Source organism: Lissotriton vulgaris, chromosome 2_2 (assembly GCF_964263255.1).
Source record: "Lissotriton vulgaris chromosome 2_2, aLisVul1.2, whole genome shotgun sequence".
NCBI lineage: Eukaryota > Metazoa > Chordata > Amphibia > Caudata > Salamandridae > Lissotriton > Lissotriton vulgaris.
The window spans coordinates 14,270,863-14,291,299 of record NC_141688.1 but is presented as its reverse complement, the minus strand read 5'-3'; the positions used below and the strand labels follow the sequence as shown (position 1 = coordinate 14,291,299).

Sequence of the window (20,437 nt, the reverse complement as noted above, 5' to 3'; positions counted from 1 at the left end):
GTTTATGTATTTGCAACTACTGGACTGTCAGGGTCATGTCACTTCAAATACAAACACCACTAGCTCCTAGACTTTGTAATATTGTTCTAGGTCTATGGATAATGCAGATAAAGAAATCTGGATTTAGCTTGGCATACGTTATAAATATTGGGTAGAAGGCTTTCCATGAAGATTTAGGTGGACTGATGGATCTCATCACAGAGACTTCCTAAATAGTCAGCTCGACATGGATAGTGTCTACCTTTTCCTCACCTGCTCTGCTGTTCAGAAAATGTGCAACACTCATATTTATTGGTAAGGAAAGCTACAAAGAAATGTTTCACTTAGTTTTACTTTTAACTAAAATGTAAGAAGATTGAGAAGAATCCATGTCTTAATGTTACATTATAAAAAGTTTTTTTTTTAAATGCCCTCATAGTAGTGGTAAACTGAATAAAATGTTGTTCCATGATGGCTTGTACGTCTACGTAGAAGCATTTTGGTCTGTCAGAATCATTTACAACCGGTTGAAAAGGTCCACTGAGGCAGAAAGCCTCACGGAGTTGTCCTGTGTTATAGTTTGATTGTGTGTTTTGCAATTTGAACTGCATTGTGCCATGTGGTATTATCTTAACATTTTGATTGATAGAGGGGGAGATTTTGTGGTAGTTCATTTATATTTATAGAAACATATTCTTTAAGAAAAATCTGCCAACTAACCATGAGGCGTTTTCATTCTTACAGTTTGATACAATTGCCAGAAACTGTAAACTCTGAGATTTACTCCAATAGTAGCATGACCAGATCAGTAATGGATGTATACCATGATGGCAATACAGGGCAACCCTACTAAGTTTCTATGACATACCTACCACAGGAAGGGCTAGGCACACACACTTGCTCAGCGCCAGATAACCCTCAGAGGTGATAGTGCACTTTACAAATACACATAGCGTAACATAACATATGACAGACAAGGAACATTTCTGAATATGTGGACAGGAATGAATTACAGTGTTGTGAGTTCCCTTTACGGACCACTTAGTTCTCCCTTATTGAAACCTAACTGCAGGTTGTAGGCTGCTTTTTATGCATTACACACTGCACGTTGTTTCGTGCCAAAATATAATTTTAGAAATATACTGCACATGCTTTTGTTATTTTGTTCTTTTCTCTGGAACTCGGTCTGAACATTTCATACAAGGTCGAACAGCATCAGGCTCCTAATTTTCAGTGATCAGTTAGCAACGTAGCTTGGCATTTAGATACAACATACATTCACATCAGCTGTTTTCAAGTGAGACACCTTTTATTATACACACTGAGATTTGCTTTTTTGCAAACAGAGAGGGAAATTCTTGTAGAAGAAAAGGTCCTGATACGAATGTGATAGCTTTGCGCATCCTGAGATGCAGACAACGTACCTACAAATGCCAGGTATGGGAGCCAGTTCTAATCCCAGAGATCTCTGATGTATCACTGTGCCCAAGTAGTGAGGATAGGCTAGGGCAGATAAATAATTCACCATTGTAGGGCTTCTCAACATATAGAGTTTACTTGTAATGCTAATTACTTTGCTATCATGCATATGTTTTCTAGTTGCAGTAAAGCTGTTTCAAGATAGAGCATGATTGTTTCAATAAATATTGTAAACTTTCCTCATGTCCTTCTTTGTTTATTATAGAATGTATGTGAAAACTAAATGTGATGATCTATTTCCACAGTTGCCCCACGAGCTGAAGAGTTGTGTTCTGGGGTGCCAAATCACCTGTTTCTCTGGGAAGGTTAGGAGGGCAGGTAAGGCACTATGAACTAGTTGGATTTGGGTACATAGTTATTCATGTGGCACGGTGACTCAGTCCCTACATTCTGGCATCCAGTGGTCTCAGGCATAGTTCTGTTTCTAGACAGAATCCCTCCAACAACAGTTGATAGCCAGAAACACTAATGCTTTCTGGGACATCCAATATGAATCATACATTTTAAAAAGTAGTAAGAAGCATGAGATGTTTGTAGTACTTCAGGAATGGATACAGTAATCGTTTCCATAGATGAGGAAGAGTTCCCACATAGTGGGCTCAAAAGGGAATCTCGTTGACCTCTTAATGACAGCATAAGAAAACTGCCTTGTTGTATATCACTCCACATATGCTGAAATCTAAAGGTTGAAAAGCTTGGTGGAGAAATACCTAATGATGAGCAGAGTAGCAGGTGAGAGGCATGGATACTATGGGGCCTAAGCAAACCTTTCAGTCAGATTTATGAACCCACACAAGGCCCCTTTGCCAGGCCCTGGGTGTCTCCATAAATCTGGAATAAGACAACGCAGCCCAAACCGCTGTGTTGCCTTACTTTGCCCTGGGAAGGCACTCCATGGAAGTTGTGTGGGTGTTCAAACGCAACTCCCACGGTTTTTGACACATTCCCAGATATAATAGAACTGGTAAACCTGGAAATGCACCAACAAGATACGCCTTCTCAGGGGAGGCGTAACGAGGAGAAAAATCTTTATTTCTCCTCGTTACTTCCTCTTTCTATGTGTGATGCATTATGCAGCACACATAAATATAGGAATATGGCTCACAGGATTGTTTTTGTGCAGGCAGACAGGTGTCCCCGGAAACAATCCTGCATGCAATGCAGGCTCCCTTGCACCGTGCGTGCGTTGGTGCTAGGCTGCCAAAAGGGCACCAGCACAGAGGAAAGGCGGAAAAGCAGCATATTGCTTTAAATATAAACTTATTCCTGCAATTTCTCTGCCATGCAAGGCAGCACAGCAGGGTGACTTGTACTATGCTGCATTGCATGATTACTTCACAAATAGGTCCGTATGTTTATTTCCTGTTAAAGACATTCTTCTCAGGGCTGGCTCTAGGGTGGTGCGATTGAGGGCCACCGCACCAGGCACGGACTTGTGGTGGGGGAGCCAAGCTTGCAAGTATATTATTGTTTAAGGATAACTCCAGTGATTTTCTTCCTGGAGAGGGACCGGAGTTTTGTCTAGTGGAAGTCTTGACTCATGGTAAGGTAGCACAGTGGGTTAAAGTGCCTGCTGCAAACAACATGTACCATCCAGATAACAACGTGCATATAATGTGCTTAGGTCTTTTGGTTGCTGCTTTTGTCAGAAGAGATCCTTTTGTTAATTGCAGTTTATAAGTAAAAATCCTAATATAGGACAGTGAGCTATTAACTGTCATCAAAGACCTGCATGCAAACTGCAAAATATATATTAGAGCTATATGTTTTTTTCTCAGTCTTTCATTATCCTAATCTTGCAAAAAGGGTTCATTTGGGTAGAAATCAATTCTTATTATTGAGAACCCCTAAAATGCTGTTATCTTTTTAAATTTTGGATTTGTGCTTTTCCAGACCAAGGACTTAAACTATGCTACTTACCAGCATGGATGACATGTGACTCCTACACCTTGTAGTTCTCTGTCTTATGTAACATTTCCTGTATACTCTGATTTACGCATGTGTGATTGTCTCTGTACAGTGCGTGTGATGTAAAGTTATCTGTCACCTTACACTGGTAAGAGTGGCGCTACAAAACTAAATGAATCTAAGAGACAGTGATTATGGAGACTAGGGGGCATTGTTAAATGGTCGTAGTGAGGGAATCCGTGGCAGAGGTGGTCATTGGGGGGCACCAACAAACAGTCACAAAGGGTGCCACCAGTGCTAAAGCAGGCTCTGAGTCTTCTAATAAATGTTGACAAGATGTCCAGAGCACAGGAAGATCCCTTAGGCGTCTAATGATGAATAACTAAATTCAGTTACTAAAACAACTCATATGGGCTGCACTTTTTAATGTAGTATGGTACTAGGAGCGACCCGTGCTGGGGAGGGGGGTGAGATTCGACAAACGATGACGAGGGAAAATAAAATAAATAATTCCATATCCCTCTGCATCGGCTGTCGAATCCTCCCCAACCATGCCCCATCACTTTTATCTGCACAAGCCGCTCCTGCATGGTACACTGCTGTAAACCATTATAACCGGGGTCTTCTATGAGTACAATAATGGTAGAGGAAAGAGCTTTCTATTGTAAGTACAATACATACTAATGTGTTTTAGGGCCACAGTCTTTCACTGAATATTTTATAGTCAAGAGTGCATGGCTGTTTCACGAAACTATAGTTTCAGTTCAGACTGAGCAGAAATTAAAGTGAAATTTCAGTTTAGTCTGAAAGCGATGTCTAACAGAATACGTCACTTAACTAAACAAATATTTGGCTGCAGCTGTGTCTGGCTCTAGCCAAATAGAAGGCTTTGCCAAACTCCATATTGTTCCATCTCCCTCAGCTTTATCCTGTGTACCTGTGACATGGAGTGCCTGAAGAAGGTCTCCAGAATCTCACTCCTCTGCTGTTTGGTTACGGCTTTCTTCAGAAGGTCTTGTTCACTCAGCTGGGATATACTGAAGGCAAGGCCATTCGTCTCAAAAAACACTTTCAGATTCCCAGTGAAATCTGCTCGGTCTTCTTCTCCGCTGAAAAAGAGCACCTGCCGGGAGAAGAGAAGTCACTTAGCAGCAGGCATTAAAACATTCAACTTGGATTAGTGGAATTTAAGCAGAGCACCCTAGGTATTATAATATTCTCCTGTCATTAATTCATTTATCAAATCATGTAAACCTCTCTTTCTCTGTCCACAATGTGAGTCCTAGACTGAGAAACAGGTTAAATATGGGGGATAATCTTGTATGAGATATTGTTTTGGCATTACTGACCAGGTCGTACTCTTTAGGGATCTTCAGCAGGAGCGCTCTGCAGCCTTTATTGTCGGACTGGATCACCTCCACTTCGTTGAAGTGATGTAGGTTTATGCTTCGAATCACTGACCTCCTGCCGTCTAGAACTTTGATGAGTTGGTTCGTCTGAAGCTGAAGGTAGACCCGCTGACTGGACTCTTTGGGACCACGCCATTCTAAGGCTATGGGAGAAAACGCATCAACATAGAATTTGTTGGGTATAAATGGTAACAGGCAAATAAAGTCTTCCTATTTGCTCTTCAGACGTAGACCATGCCTAGTTTCTGGCTTGTCAATTTCTTTTTGTTGCTTTCTATATCAGTCTGAGTCTTCTGAATTATTTTGTATGTTTTATTTACACCACTTAAAATTGGAGGCTGTTCCATGAATTCAGAAATTGCTCTTACTCCTGAATCTACCCCCATCTTATATTTACATGTAGACCCTTAATTATAGACTTCTGATTTAAAAGGTTTATTTTAACAATTTGAAACATTATTGAAACACATTGTATATAAACTCTTTTTTTAATTTCTTTATTATTGCCTTAAATGATCCAGGGTCCAGTTTAAACGTATCCTTTTGAGATGTGGCTCCCCCCATACCTTGAGGCAATATTTCAGAGAAGGGCTTGAAATGTATGTAATCAGTGTTAGGGAGCCCCTCAACCCACACACAGTAAGATAAGATATTGATTTCCATCCCTCCAAGAGTTCTGAAAGTCCCCGAAGGCCCGGCTAATCAACTGCACCTTGCCAACGCCTGGAAACCTTCCCGGGTGACAAGAAGCGCTCTACAAATCTACTGATTGATTGATTCAATCTCAGAGAAATTCTTGACAGCACTGTGAAACATTTATCTTTGTGCAAGTACATCCTGAGGCGCCTGTATCATTCGGCAGTCTCTCTCTGAGCGGACAGAGCCGCCATTTTCCGCAATGCTTCGCCTCCCTCTGGTACCCGGAAGATACATTCTCTACCATTGCAGTTCCCTGCCTTTGTTCCTCTGGCAATGAACTCTACGTGACCTCGTTCTGGGACTTCTGCAGGTGGCCAGTTTATGAACAGGTTAATTTCCACCCACTGTACAATCCTGCCCCCTTTCAGTTATTTTCTTATTATTTCTCGCGTATTCAACTATCTGTGGGCATCAGGGATCTTTTACGGATCCTTCTATTATCTGCATATGTGCATCTTCGACCTCTCAACTTCACCTAAATGTCACTTAAGATTTCATTCATATATGTTGGGCATAAAACGAATTAATAGAGCCTCCCCCCACTTGCCATCTTTTGCTCTGAATGCCACTGAGACTTACTCCTTCAAATACTGTTTACCAGCCTGGCTCCGATGGTCTGTTAATGTTTTAAAGGGTTCTGCTATGGACAGTATCGCTTTAATACGATTCAAGCAAAATGATCACGTTCTTTGCTTTGCTTTTGCCTTTCTCCCCTGCTTTTCCAGTAAAGCATTAGATGTATTTGGGAAATGACAGGACCTCACCCTTTTGAAGCCATCCTACTGCAGATCCTGTAACCCACTCATTTTAAGATGTGTGCTCGCCTGCTCTTTTCCTGTTGTCCTCTAGGTGGCAGCCTCCCCCCAGTTTAACTTCTATGATGGTGAAGTAGGACTACGTACACAATAAAGCGAAAGTGGGCCGTACCACATACAGCGAGAACATTGTTTGTGCGGTACTTGCGTCAAATAAAGTGACGCAATTGCGGCGCAAGGGCCTCATAAATCTGCCCCAAAGTGTTTGGGGCACCCACGGCCATAGCGTACCACCAAGAACATGAGCTAGTGCCAGTCAAGAATATTTTAAGATTCAACCTAGAAAATTTATTTCAAAGAAGTTGGAACACACGTGACCCCACAGCTGACAAAAGTTATTCCAACTCCATATAAAAATAAACGGGGTGAACAATTTATGTCCAAGCCTTTGGCCTTCTCTTGTCTGATTGACATTATTAGATGCAGCCCTGAAGCTAAATGTATGGCCATAGCAAGGATAAGAATTACATTCTAAGGGGCAGATTTATGTTAACTGGCGCATCCCCAGGGATGCGCCAGTTAACATGCGCCACAGTGCGCCACAGTGCGCCACAGCTCCGCCACCCATGGTGCGCCGCATTTATAATGCGGCGCACCATGGTGCAAAAACGACACAGATGCGTGACGCATCTGTGCCGGAAATGTGACGCATTGCTGGAGTTGCGTCGCAAGTGCGACGCAGCTCCAGCAAGGCTCAGGGGTACACCATGTGCACAATGCTGCGTCAAGACCTACGCTTGCTTCAAGCAGGCGCAGGGTTTTGACGCAGCATTGCCCTGAAAGTGACTGAGTGAAATCTCATAGATTTCACTCAGCCACTTTCAGGAGGCGTTCCTGCGCAGGAGCGCCCCCCCCACTGCGCAGGAACGCCTCCTTATGGCGCAGTGCTTTACAACGTGACGCATCTCCTAGATGCGTCACGTTGCAAATAGGGCTCATTGTTTGCGCCACAGTTGCGTCAAATAAAGTGACGCAATTGCGGTGCAAAGAGGCGCAACGGCCTCATAAATCTGCCCCTAAGAGTATAGACTTCAGCATACAAGCATTGGCAAAGTCAACTGCTGGGCATTGGCTGCTGACCTTTTGGCTTTGCTCGTGCTTTTTTGTCTGTAAATGGTTTTTGAATGTAAGTAAACATTGCAGGAAACCAAGCATGACCTAAAAGTCAATATCTTTACCTATATCTATATATAAAATTAACAGCATTCCGGCTTTCAGAAGCCCACTGGAGGGCAAATGACATAATTATCGTGTGGAAGCGCAGAACTTACTAAAGGACAAAACTTTGAAAATGAGGGCATTTTTGACCGAAGTACTATACATCCCAGCATGCAATACAATGAACTCACCTGTGAAAAGAGCATGCTGGGACAATGCCTTCCCAATACTGCGCAGCCTATGGAGATGCCTGTGAACAAGGAGTTTTTACTCTGAAACGCGTAAGGCTTTTAAATCCTTTATGAAATAAAGAAATGCTACCTGCTTTCACTGAGTCTGCGGCTGGAGTGCTCTTCGAATCGGGAAACTTTGTTTTGCATATATATATATATATATACACACATAAATATAAAATGTAAAATCACACATTGCAGCAGTAGTCCCCGCTACTTCAGGGCACTGGGTCTTGTGTGGGTGTGCTCATTGTATAAGAACTCACAGTCCAGCAAACCAATGGCTGATGGGGGCTGGCCTTGCAGTCTGTGCTGAATGCTGCGATGGGAAGAACAAAATGTGAATGACACTGCAGTGCACCAATAGATGAAGACTGAACGCCCCTATAACTATGTAATGCATGTATATTTTGATGTATATATTCAAAACAAAAGGTCTTGGCTAATGCAGGCCTACAAATGATGAAAAGAAATGCAGTCTTGTATTCTTTCCTGGTAGTATATGATGATCAAGCCAATTTAGCACATTGCCTCGAGCAGCAAGAATACAGAGAGCGGTCTTTGATCGATACGTTTGGAATGTCAGACCCCTGTGCATCATATTACCTTCCACGTCATCACTTGAGCCCTGCCTCTTCACGCTCGGGTCCTTGTGCTTCGTCTGCATCTTCTTGAAATCTCTCTTTCGGGACTGAGCGACAATCCAAGCGACAAGTAAACTCACTGCAGGACAAAGAGTGGATGGAGGTCAGTCGTGGATATGAAGGGACATGCATAGACACGCATAGGTGGACCAGGCATGCTGCATCAAGAAACCTCCCGAGTTTGGACTGCAAGAACATGCAAGGACAGGTGACGCTCACTTATTTAAGCCCAAGTATATAGACTAGTAGCTTGCAGTATGTGAGACTAAAACATTAGCCTCGGTGTAGGCATCTATACATGATACAGAACACAGCCTTGTGATACAGATACAGTTCTCGCTAGTATCACCTCAACACAACACAATAACTAAATACACCAGCCAATCACACATTGCTAGAAACCACATAAACAACCCGTGTCAAGTGCACACCAGGCTATAAAACAGGCCTGCCACAGGGGCATCACTTGATGTCCTTCTACTTCAGGCAATTCCTACCTGAACGTAAAGTGTTGCATTTAAAAATGCAGTGTTCTAAGCAGACCACTACTGGTTTATCATTGAATACTGACTTTACTAGTCTCTATGGTACTAAATATGGAAACTGTGTTGATGGTGAGGCAAATCAATGAATCGAGACGAGTTATATTTTAGTAACATCAGTGGGGCTGATCACAACTTGCATGATAATGCTGGGGTGGTAACTACATACCCAGAACGATCCTTCCAGTGCGGTATCACTCTACCAGTACCGTAATCTTAGAAGTTAGTGGATCAGTGATGGGGTATTATAGCATGTAGGATGCATCGCCACAAGGAGGCCCTGCATCTTCTCTAAATCACCGGGCCATGTACCAGGCAGGAATTCCACCTGCTATTGTCCGGTGGGATAGTGCCTGTGTTTTACCAAAGCTGGCAATATATGGGGAGCAGTAACACCCAGGAACTTGTCATCTCTATTCAGACGGAAACGTGCATGCACGAACAGAACAGGGATACAGTTTGACTTGTAATCAGGCATGCTCTGCTGAGTAAGAGAATGGTTTTAGGTTGAAGAATTGGTTAGTTATTAGATGAAAACGATTATTAGTCTGTTTAATTATCAGAGGATAGAATAGAGTGAATATTAGCACTGCGGCTAGTCTGCTTACAATGGGCTATGGCGGTGGAGGTCCTGTCTTCCACCGAGCATGTAGGTGGGCACTCAGCCTCCCTGGTACATCTGTACTGCAGACCCAAACTATCTGTTCTGGAACTATGGCACACCTTTGTCACAAAGACGCAGACTAACGAATCGAATACCAGATCCACTCTCTGAGGAGTCAGGCACAGTCTTGCCACGACCATCTACCCACCCGCATCATGGGTGACTTTGCACTATGGGCACTATTCATGACGGGCTAGATGCGGGCTGTACTGTGCTCGACAAACACAGAGGTCCAATATTCACACATGCCGATATCCTGCCTCTCCCACATACCGAGGTATTAGCCACGCACCCAGTACCTGCAGGTGCCTAGGTATCCTGCACCCAGTACCTGCAGGTGCCTAGGTATCCTGCACGTGCCTGGATATCCTACACCCAGTACCTGCAGGTGCCTAGGTATCCCGCACACAGTACCTGCAGGTGCCTAGGTATCCTGCACCCAGTACCTGCAGGTGCCTGGGTATCCTGCACCCAGTACCTGCAAGTGCCTAGGTATCCCGCACCCAGTACCTGCAGGTGCCTAGGTATCCCACACCCAGTACCTGCAGGTGCCTAGGTATCCCGCACCCAGTACCTGCAGGTGCCTAGGTATCCCGCACCCAGTACCTGCAGGTGCCTGGATATCCTGCACCCAGTACCTGTAGGGGCCTAGGTATCCCGCACCCGGTACCTGCCAGTGCCTAGGTATCCCGCACCAATTACCTGCAGGTGCCTAGGTATCCCGCACCCAGTACCTGCAGGTGCCTAGGTATCCCGCACCAAATACCTGCAGGTGCCTAGGTATCCCGCACCAAGTACCTGCAGGTGCCTAGGTATCCCGCACCCAGTACCTGCCAGTGCCTAGGTCTCCCGCACCCAGTACCTGCAGGTGCCTAGGTCTCCCGCACCCAGTACCTGCAGGTGCCTAGGTATCCCGCACCCAGTACCTGCAGGTGCCTGGATATCCTGCACCCAGTACCTGCAGGGGCCTAGGTATCCCGCACCCAGTACCTGCAGGTGCCTGGATATCCTGCACCCGGTACCTGCCAGTGCCTAGGTATCCCGCACCAATTACCTGTAGGTGCCTAGGTATCCCGCACCCAGTACCTGCAGGTGCCTAGGTATCCTGCACCCAGTACCTGCAAGTGCCTTGGTATCCTGCACTCAGGCCTTTAACGATTCAGCAGGCCTTTAATATAGCCTTATAGCCCGCCGTAGAGGGCTATACCGGCTATTAAAGGCCCTCTCCAGCGTTAAAGGCCCCAAACAGAAGGCAGGGCCTTTAACAAGGTAGAGGGACTTTAATAGCGGTACAGCCCATCTACGAAGGGCTATAAGGCTATTAGAACATTCTGTCACTAGAGGACAGAATGTTCTAACAAAAAAAACAAAGCCTTTTAGAAGCGTGAGGGGATTGGAATCCCCTCAGGCTCCCTGAAGCCTTTGTTTACATCCAGAGCTGTGAACAAAGAAACATTGGACTGTTGGACCCCCAGGCTTATACCAGCCATTATAAGCCCAGAGCACTCTATTGTTTTCAATGGAGCTCCCAACATTCCAATGTTCTAATAGCCGGTATAGCCCGCTACGGCAGGCTATAAGGCTATAGTGATGTGTGACATGGGGGCATTTTACCATCATTATATTTAGTAATGTATCTGTGTTCAACTATATACGCTAGTATTAGTTGATTTCCAACTAGTCACTTTAAGTGGTCATGTGTATTTTTAATTGTTTTACTATTTATTTAATTAAAGTGTTATTGAGTGAGTGAGAGAGACTGTATTTTATATCACAGGATTCAGTGTGAGTAGTATTTAGATTAATGGACTGTCTTTTTGATCTGTTTCTATGGTTCTGGGCTGAAATGAAGCTACTTTAATTTTGGTAGCTCAAATGGCAGTGCATCCCTTTGTAAACTGGTCATGCTCTACTATCGTGAATGGCCAGAGCACTGTCCCCAGCGCAAGAGTGTAAATGCATCTTCCATATGCACATGGTCTGTGCAGTCCAACATGCGCAAAGGACGGTGTGCACCTGTTACAACGCATTTTTTACAACGCACTACTGTTACAACGCATCCATTACAACGCAGATACTGTTACAACTCATGTTTTTACAACGCATTTTTTTACAACGCAGGTACCTTTACAACGCATACCATTACAACGTAAGTATTGGTAAGTATATAGTTATATTTTTAATGTTATATGTTTGGGGTAAAGGGGTATTTTTAGGGGTTAGGGTCAGTTTTGGGTTTTAGGGTAAAGGGGTATTTTTAGGGTTCAGGGTCAGTTTTTAGTTTTTGGGTAAAGGGGTATTTTTAGGGTTCAGGGTCAGTTTTCAGTTTTTAGGTAAAGGGGTATTTTTAGGGTTCAGGGTCAGTTTTTAGTTTTTGGGTAAAGGGGTATTTTTAGGGTTCAGGGTCAGTTTTCAGTTTTTAGGTAAAGGGGTATTTTTAGGGTTCAGGGTCAGTTTTCAGTTTTTGGGTAAAGGGGTATTTTTAGGGTTCAGGGTCAGTTTTCAGTTTTTGGGTAAAGGGGTATTTTTAGGGTTCAGGGTCAGTTTTCAGTTTTTGGGTAAAGGGGTATTTTTAGGGTTCAGGGTCAGTTTTTAGTTTTTGGGTAAAGGGGTATTTTTAGGGTTCAGGGTCAGTTTTCAGTTTTTGGGTAAAGGGGTATTTTTAGGGTTCAGGGTCAGTTTTCAGTTTTTGGGTAAAGGGGTATTTTTAGGGTTCAGGGTCAGTTTTTAGTTTTTGGGTAAAGGGGTATTTTTAGGGTTCAGGGTCAGTTTTTAGTTTTTGGGTTAAGGGGTATTTTTAGGGTTCAGGGTCAGTTTTCAGTTTTTGGGTAAAGGGGTATTTTTAGGGTTCAGGGTCAGTTTTCAGTTTTTGGGTAAAGGGGTATTTTTAGGGTTCAGGGTCAGTTTTCAGTTTTTGGGGTACAGGGTAAAAATAAATTAAAATTAATTTTAAATTAAATTATTTAATAGAAAATTTATTAAATTTAATTACATTGCATTATTTTTGGGGTTGAGGGTCAGTTTTGAGTTTTTGGGGTACAGGGGTACAGGGGTACAGGGTAAAAATAAAGTAATATTTTTTTTTAATTTACAATAATTAATTTAAATTATATTTAATAAAATTACTTTAATTTATTTTTGGGGTTTAGGGTCAGTTTTGAGTTTCTGGGGTACAGGGGTACAGGGTAAAAATAAAGTAATATTAATTTAAATTTAAATTAATTAACGGAAATTAAATTATTTAAAATTACATTAAATTATATCTTTAAAAATTAAGTTACTATTATATTATCAATATTAATATATACTTACCAATACTTACGTTGTAATGGTCTGCGTTGTAAAGGTACCTGCGTTGTAAAAAAATGCGTTGTAAATACATGCGTTGTTACAGTATCCGCGTTGTAAAATCCGCGTTGTAACGGTATGCGGTGTAAAAGTCCGCGTTGTAACATCATATATCCGCAAAGGACAACATTGACAAGTTGCTTGTTATAAGGAAGTCGTTTCAGGACTCCAGGCGGAACTTTCATTTCTGCCTGGTTGTGGTCGGATTTAAAATGTGAACATGCTCCTGGTCTCTTTTCTTCAGTTTCTCTTTTGTTGCAAACTAGAACTCAAGGAATTCTCACGAGCACGCCAGATTACGTGTCGTGTTTCAGGGAGCTGTATGTTCCATGGATATCTGATTGTACAGTTTCCCACCTTCCTTCAACCAAACTTCAAAGCATTTCATGTTGCGCCACCAGATGGCCATGGTGATAGCAGTCTTGCTTTTGGCCAGCTCCTGATCTGTAGACAGAACCTGGAGTACCTGGAGCAACGTACGCCAGTGAAATGTCATTTCCAGTATCTCCAGCTCATGGTGCTCTGGCACACTGTCAGTGTTCATCCCACTTGCACTGTGTCCCACAAAGATTAGAATGTGTTTGTGCTCTTGACTAATCTGCATCAAGTTGAACATTCCAATCTACCAGTTTAATGTGCATTATCATGGCATAAGGAGAGTTACCTTTTGCTTAAACCAAACCATACAATGGCATATTTTGTGGGAGGTTGTGTTTCCTGAGACCAGAAGGTTGTATACGATTTCTCAGAAAGCACATTCAAAGAATAGCAATTCTAAGAAAATATTTCACCTAAACTGTTTAATCGAAATTCTCATTATGAATGGCATTAACTATTGACTAGAAATAATTTCATAAGATGTCTACCTTTTCGAATGGCTATTACATACTTTCTAAGTAGTATATGTCATTAGTCTTGAAAATCGTCAGTCTGTGTTTTTTTCTGCAATGTTTGCACTAACCAATTTCACTTCTCTCTCTTTCCTTTCACACTTTCCTTGACTGGGAGATGTTTCACATTGATTAAAACTGCTGTCCTGAAGTAGCCTTGTTTTATATAACATTCCTTTATTAAAGATTTTTGATTGTGGATTTGAATGTCATCAAATGAAATTTGTGATTTGATTGCTTACAGGTATTCACCAACGGCTAACTTAGGAAATAAGAAAATAGTTACAATTCCATCATCTAGCCCACTATACAACAGGCACCTGCAAGGGACTATAAAGTCAAGTATACATATTCAATCTACCCTTTCTCTGCTCTCCCATCTGCAAACAGATGAAGACATTTACATGTAAGAGAAGAGAGACATTTAAATCAAGACAATGATAATCAAAAACAGTTCTGTCTGATCAGGTTAGGGAAAAGATGAGGGACTCCTTGGAACAAAGATAGACCATATGTTGCAATCTTTACATTGTTGTTTCCTCTTCCTTTTTCCTTCTAACTCCTTTATAAGCCTCCTGTTTGTTTTATTTGGGGTATCCCATAGCACACTCATGACCTCAATGTATTTAAAATTAGTTTATTTTTCCGTTCTCCTTTTTTTTCACTTTCATCTTTTGTATATTTATTACTCATTTTAACACATTCCCTACTGTTGTCCACAGCATCTTTTTCCTACCTCTTTTTTCCCGGATTAATACTAAATCTACCTGCTCTGATCAAAATTCACCAAAGGGTCCACAATTTTGTTTCATAATTTTATAATTTTTTTTAACAGTTTTTGTTTTTTCAGCTTTTCTACCAAACTTTATTTTTATTAATATTTTTCCACTAAATGAGTTTTTTGAGTATTAGGTATTTGAGTTCTTAAAAATGGGTTGCTTTTATTTTGTTTACCTAAGAATGTACTTACTGCAGACCAGAAGAGATCTCGAAATCTGGACTGCTTGAATTAAACCTGGACGGGTAATAACCCAGTATGAGGAACCAACCTTATCCACATTAAAGCTAGCTTCTATTCAAAGTGTTCTTGCAGTCTGCACACTGTGGCTGACAATAACTGAAATGTTGCAAGAGTGCTAGCACAAAGCAACACAATTTAGTGCTGCACACGGAGACTGCATGAAACTTTGAGCCTACATCTCCTAAGAGAAATATCAGGTCTCTTTTCTATCATGTATAGAACATTCTTTTCTCCACAAAAGAGTCACAGTATTTAGGTTTTTCTTTATTTCATGTGTTACTTATTTTGCATTTCTAATAACCATTAAGCATTGGGGCACTATTAGGGCTTTATTACGACTTTGGCGGTCCTCCAGCGGTGCCACCACCGAGCCGTCAGCTGGAGGACTGCCAAAGCCATGGTGCGCCCGTCTATTTACATGATTTAAAACTAGATCTTCTGTGAACCAAATCTCTCTGATATGATAGTCTTTTTAATGTAAAATGAAACCATACTATTACACATTAGAAGCACAAGTGAGATCATTAAGCAGTACAGGGTGCCCCCGGTTCGTCTTGGTTGCAGCTAAACCTTACTTCTAAATTCACTAGCACAATGAGCCAGTTAGCACCTAATCAAGAGGGCAGGAGCGCCATCACTGTAGTTTAAGACAAGAACAAGTGATTTGAGTTCACAAGGTCCATGCACCTAAACAGAAAAAGAGAGAAAGAAGCAAAGCAGGCACTGGCCTAGATAAATGATAATCATAGCTTAGTTTTTTAGCATAGCACTTCACAGTTTTATTAGCACAGATGTTTCCATTCTACATGGATTTCATTTGAAATTGTGTCATACCTAATGGGAAACAGCAGATGACAACTATTAGGATCCCAAATCCGGCTCCACTACCTTCGAAATAGTCGGTGACAGTGAGCGGGGTGCATTTAGGAAGATCCTCTACTTGGATTTGTTGTGGTTGAGCACAGGGATCACCTGGAAATAAATGAGAGGTCTTACATTAAGTCCTGAAAAACAGTCATGTGAAAGAGCCTAATATTTTGGAGGGGATTATAATTTTGTTTTGAGGGTTAGCTTAAAGGGCACTGGTGAGATCTTCACTCTATTCACAATATGAAATTATTTCTCGGTTTCACTATACAGGCCCAGAAGCCATAATGGTATACTGCCCACCTTGTCAAATCCAGGATCATCTAGACATCTGTGCCATTGTGATAATTCCCGGATAGTCTCACAAAGTTTGAATGGATTTCTGTTGAGGGCGCCACACATCTTTCTGCAAATTAACACTTTTCCTAATCTGCAGTCCTCTTTTCAACACTGTACGAGGCTACCTTTCCATTTTACTATGATCGCTACTTTCTCATATGCAATTTGCACAATATACATTTTGGACCATGCGTTCATCATGGTCTGTGACTTCTTCTCTGTAGTCCTTCTCTTTTTCTCTATTCTTCCACACGTTCTTTTCCGTTACATTTCTTTGAATTTGAAACTTTAAGACCCTTTTTTATGGGTACCCCAATAATTCTGACAGGGCTGGTAACAAAAGTTACTCGCCTTGTCATAATAATACGTTTTGTAAGTTTTGCCCCGCTTACAGCAATTTCAGGGCAGACAAATAACAGGAATTATTAGGGGTCACTCGTAATACGGTCCTGAAAGAAACCTTTTGCTCTCATCCACTATTTCACACACAGTTAGGGTCATGCTCAAACCATAAGGCATTGCATTCAGTTGATATATTTGCAACAGCCATATATATATATATATATTTATTTTTAATGTAGAACAATCTAAAAAATTGTAGCAATATTAACTTAATTGATGTTAAATGTAAAAATCAATTATTTCTAATATATTAAGAGCCTGATTTAGATGTCGGCAGACAGTTTACTCTGTCATGGCCACCAAAATATAGATTCCATTGTATTCTATGCTATGTATATTTTGTCAGTCTGGATATGCGGTGTAACCTACCCACAAACAACTAAATGAGGCCCTAAATGTAAATGAAGTTTAAAGTAAAAAAAACAAATACTAGCTAAAGTAAAACGATGTATACCTTTTTTTTCAAAGTTATAAATAGTGGTGTATTTGTTGAATTGAACGTATTTTATGTTTTGTAGAAATACTTGTTACATTAATTTTATATTTAAAATAAGGTTTAAAAATAAAATATTAGTTTGTTATGTCCATATATTAAATAAAATGTATTTTATTTTTTTAGAATAGTTTAAATAATTCTCTACCTCCATTACCTTCCATGGGATGTTGTTATAGTACAAGTGGTTGGACATTAGTCATCCTGTACTTACCCCAGCTCTGAGCTGGAGAACAAATATGATTGTTTTGGCACCTTTTTGGCTGTAATAGCTATAGAAGTTTGTGAATAGCAATGGGCTTACTCTTTGGTAGGTGAGTAAATGCCCTTCCTCACACCCCTCGCAAATCCCCCCTATCTCACATATCACCTTGCTAACATACTCTGAACTCGGGTATCATGCGACTAAGGGCTACCCACTGATCTCTTACCTGTTTTCCACTGGAAGACATTTGACTGGATATTAGCAGAGCTGAAAGAAGTCACAGTGACCAGGACATCATGAAGAGTTGTGTCTCGAATCTGTTGAATTTCTCCAGGGCTAAACAATCTACAGAAAAGATCAGAAATCAGACAACCTCAAAAATAAACTTGTAGTTTGAAGTGAGGTCTCAGTGTAAATTGAAGAGAAGGAAATGCAGACATAAGAAATAACAGACTTTCTGGTTGAGTGGTTATGGTACAAGGGTACGCATTACCAAACTAAATGGGACATGAATTGCTAGAATGTTTTTTGCACATTTTATTATTCAAAACAATCGCTTGTCCTGACTTTGAGAATTTACACACATTTATGTTTGCATTAGTATATATTACTGGTAATGTGTGCACCTATATGTATGAGACTCATATATATGCTCACACCCAATTTCTTTATCTAATCATATGTAATGTTCAAAACACCCTTTTGACTATTTATGCAACCCATACATTAAGCAGGAAACCCTTATGTTTTCCAATTTGGATTTTTTTTCTTTTAAAATCAATATCCATCCAGTAAAGTACCACTGTTTAACTGCCTTGCAATACTGGGATAGTTGTGGGAATAAATGCTGCACTTGTGCATTGTATTTGTTCCTCTTATGCCATGTTTGATCAAGTACAGCTTATGTGCTCTGGAAAGTCTTCCCAGTGCTTTTATGAACAGTAGTGAATACCCTGAAAATGAAGTCTATGTGATCCGACATTTCACTAGTTGTGCTTAGCAACACCCTAGCATTCTTTCCTACTCCTAGGTTTAACACTTTGAGATTTTTCCTCTTCAGTCTTACATACTATCTGCAATTGCATTCGTCATTCAAACTAGGAGCACTTTAAAACACGTAGCGTTTGCATATGCTCGTCTAACCTTGACGTAAAACCTGTGTATTTTACAACTGCATCATGTTGTGATCCCAAAATTGTATCTCACCCAGAGAAAGCTTTGTGAGTCAGTACCTGACTGTTTAATGCTGGAAGGTTCGCACATGGTAGTTGGGGAAATCTAGATCATTCCAGCTGAGCTATCAATATTACAACCACTACAAACCTCATAATGCAAGGTGATCACATAGTGCAAGATTCACAAAACTATTTTTAGACATAGGTCAGACTGAGGTGCACAAATGATTTGTTTGACAAATGTAAATTCACAGAATATGAATTTACACCCACCAAGCAATTTATTGACACATAATATTACACCAGTTTGGCACAGTATTATCTGTTAGCTCCTCTCACAGAGGTGTGCAGTGGACATTCCAGGAAAGGGATGCTTTGCAAAGAAGGTGGAACGTGTCCTGACGATGAATCTCAGACAGGTCCTATTGGATCAGGGACAAGGCTGATTTACTTAGGTTGATCTCTCGCCGTAGTAACACCATGAGCAAAAACATGATACCCTGGACTTTGACCCAGAGTAATTACTGCTGGCTGAGATTAACTCAAGCATTCCAAAACGTTTTTTGTAACATAGTGAACAAACGTTTGGAAGGAACATTCCCAGCCCATATTGCTCAAAAGTAAATTTTAATTTAATTTCAGATAACAGCCCAAATTTGCTGAAGATGTAAGGAAGTAGTTTTTCTTTGCAGAACATATTTTGGACGTGGAGAAAAAAAAAGAAATCTTGTAAAGTGCAGTTAGAATATTGAGAAGAATGTATGCAAGCATACATGCACACCTGTTACATTCATACATAAAAGAATACATTTTTATGAGCAAATTGGAATTCATGAAAACATTCCAAGACTCGTCCTGAGCTTCCCAGTTTGTAGTCAGAGAATCTTATTTGAATTTACCCCAAACGTATGAGTAAACGTATAGGAGTAAAAACACCCTTTTGTTATGAATCAGTCCCGTAAACATTTGGCTTTTTCAGTTTACTAGAGAAGTCTCACATTTGTTCTTTCAGTGTGTATTTAACATACAGTGGTGTTTACTAAAAGCTAAGTCATGGGATTTGTTTCAACACCGGTGCCTTTGGTGACTTGCATAATAATTCTGTGATGCTCACTGGGTAGTGATGCACATAAAGCACAGCAAGGATGACTGATGCCACAACAATGGATACTAGAAGTATCCCACTTGATAGCATAAATAAATGGGCCAACTTTGCAGAGGAAATACATACTCTGCTCTTGACTGATGCTGAAAGAAGAGAAAGCACTTACCCGTTCCTTTCATTTTCAAACCAAAACCTATCCCCATCCCGGAGATGCTCCAACTGGTCCTGGATGATCTTGCTGAAGACCTTCCCAGGGGTTCCATCACTCTCCGCCATCGCTCCTGGTAGAAATTCCAGCTTAGATATGTCCTTGCCATAGAGTTCTGATAATTTCTGTAAACAACATGAATAGCTAATGAAGTAAAATATGATGTAAGACTAGAAAAATATTGAACAAGCGAATATTTGGGAGCAGCTAGGCTAATGTAGCCTAGCTGCTCCCAATTAATTGCTTGTTCAATATTTGCCCTTAAAAGCAGGCCATGGCCGGGTTTTAAGGGCACCAGCACTCAGGCATACATTGAGAGTCCACTAATAATCAGGTGGAGTTGTAGCCAAGGCCCTTCCGCAGAACCTTAACAGTTGTATACTTCAGTAGACTTACTTATCCAAAAGAAAATTATTTAACAGAATAATAGCGAGCTAGCAAGATGAGTACCAATGGTACTCAGAATATGTTCACTAAATAACTGACTACAGTTGGAGGTTGGAGCAATATTTCTAGATAGAGAATATTTAAAACTATGCTCGAAGTGTATTGGCATAGAAACATGGGGCCTTATTTATGAAAAGTGACGCATCGCTGCGTGAAAACAGCGATGCGTCACTTTTCACTGCGCACTCCTTGCGACACGAATGATGCGTCATATTTAATGTATGACGCATCATGTCGCAAAGAGTTACAGATACGTCAGTATTTCTGACGTATCTGTAAGCGCAAAAGTGACGCATTGCTGGAGTGTGTCACAAAAGTGACGCAACTCCAGCAATGCGTCCTTTCACATGGGGAAAGCCCCATGTGAAAGGGCATGCGTCAGTCTTACGCCTGCTGTGAGGCAGGCG

General features: G+C 41.2%; 2 protein-coding genes across 2 annotated transcripts in view; one reads left to right on the top strand and one right to left on the bottom strand.

The window, feature by feature from the left end:
* The window catches only part of LOC147728939 (dual oxidase maturation factor 1-like), a 185,717-nt gene that overhangs the window by 37,500 nt on the left and 127,780 nt on the right, over window positions 1-20,437 (top strand). The gene's annotated exons all lie outside the window — the stretch shown is intronic.
* LOC147728940 (dual oxidase 2-like) overlaps window positions 1-20,437 on the bottom strand; it is a 147,337-nt gene that overhangs the window by 43,107 nt on the left and 83,793 nt on the right. Inside the window, exons 13-18 of the mRNA XM_086959180.1 lie at window positions 19,542-19,708; window positions 17,322-17,440; window positions 15,624-15,761; window positions 8,287-8,403; window positions 4,716-4,918; window positions 4,304-4,489 (exon numbers count right to left, since the gene is read on the bottom strand). Coding sequence (XP_086815306.1) covers window positions 4,304-4,489; window positions 4,716-4,918; window positions 8,287-8,403; window positions 15,624-15,761; window positions 17,322-17,440; window positions 19,542-19,708 — 930 coding nt within the window. The remainder of the gene's footprint in view (window positions 1-4,303; window positions 4,490-4,715; window positions 4,919-8,286; window positions 8,404-15,623; window positions 15,762-17,321; window positions 17,441-19,541; window positions 19,709-20,437) is intronic.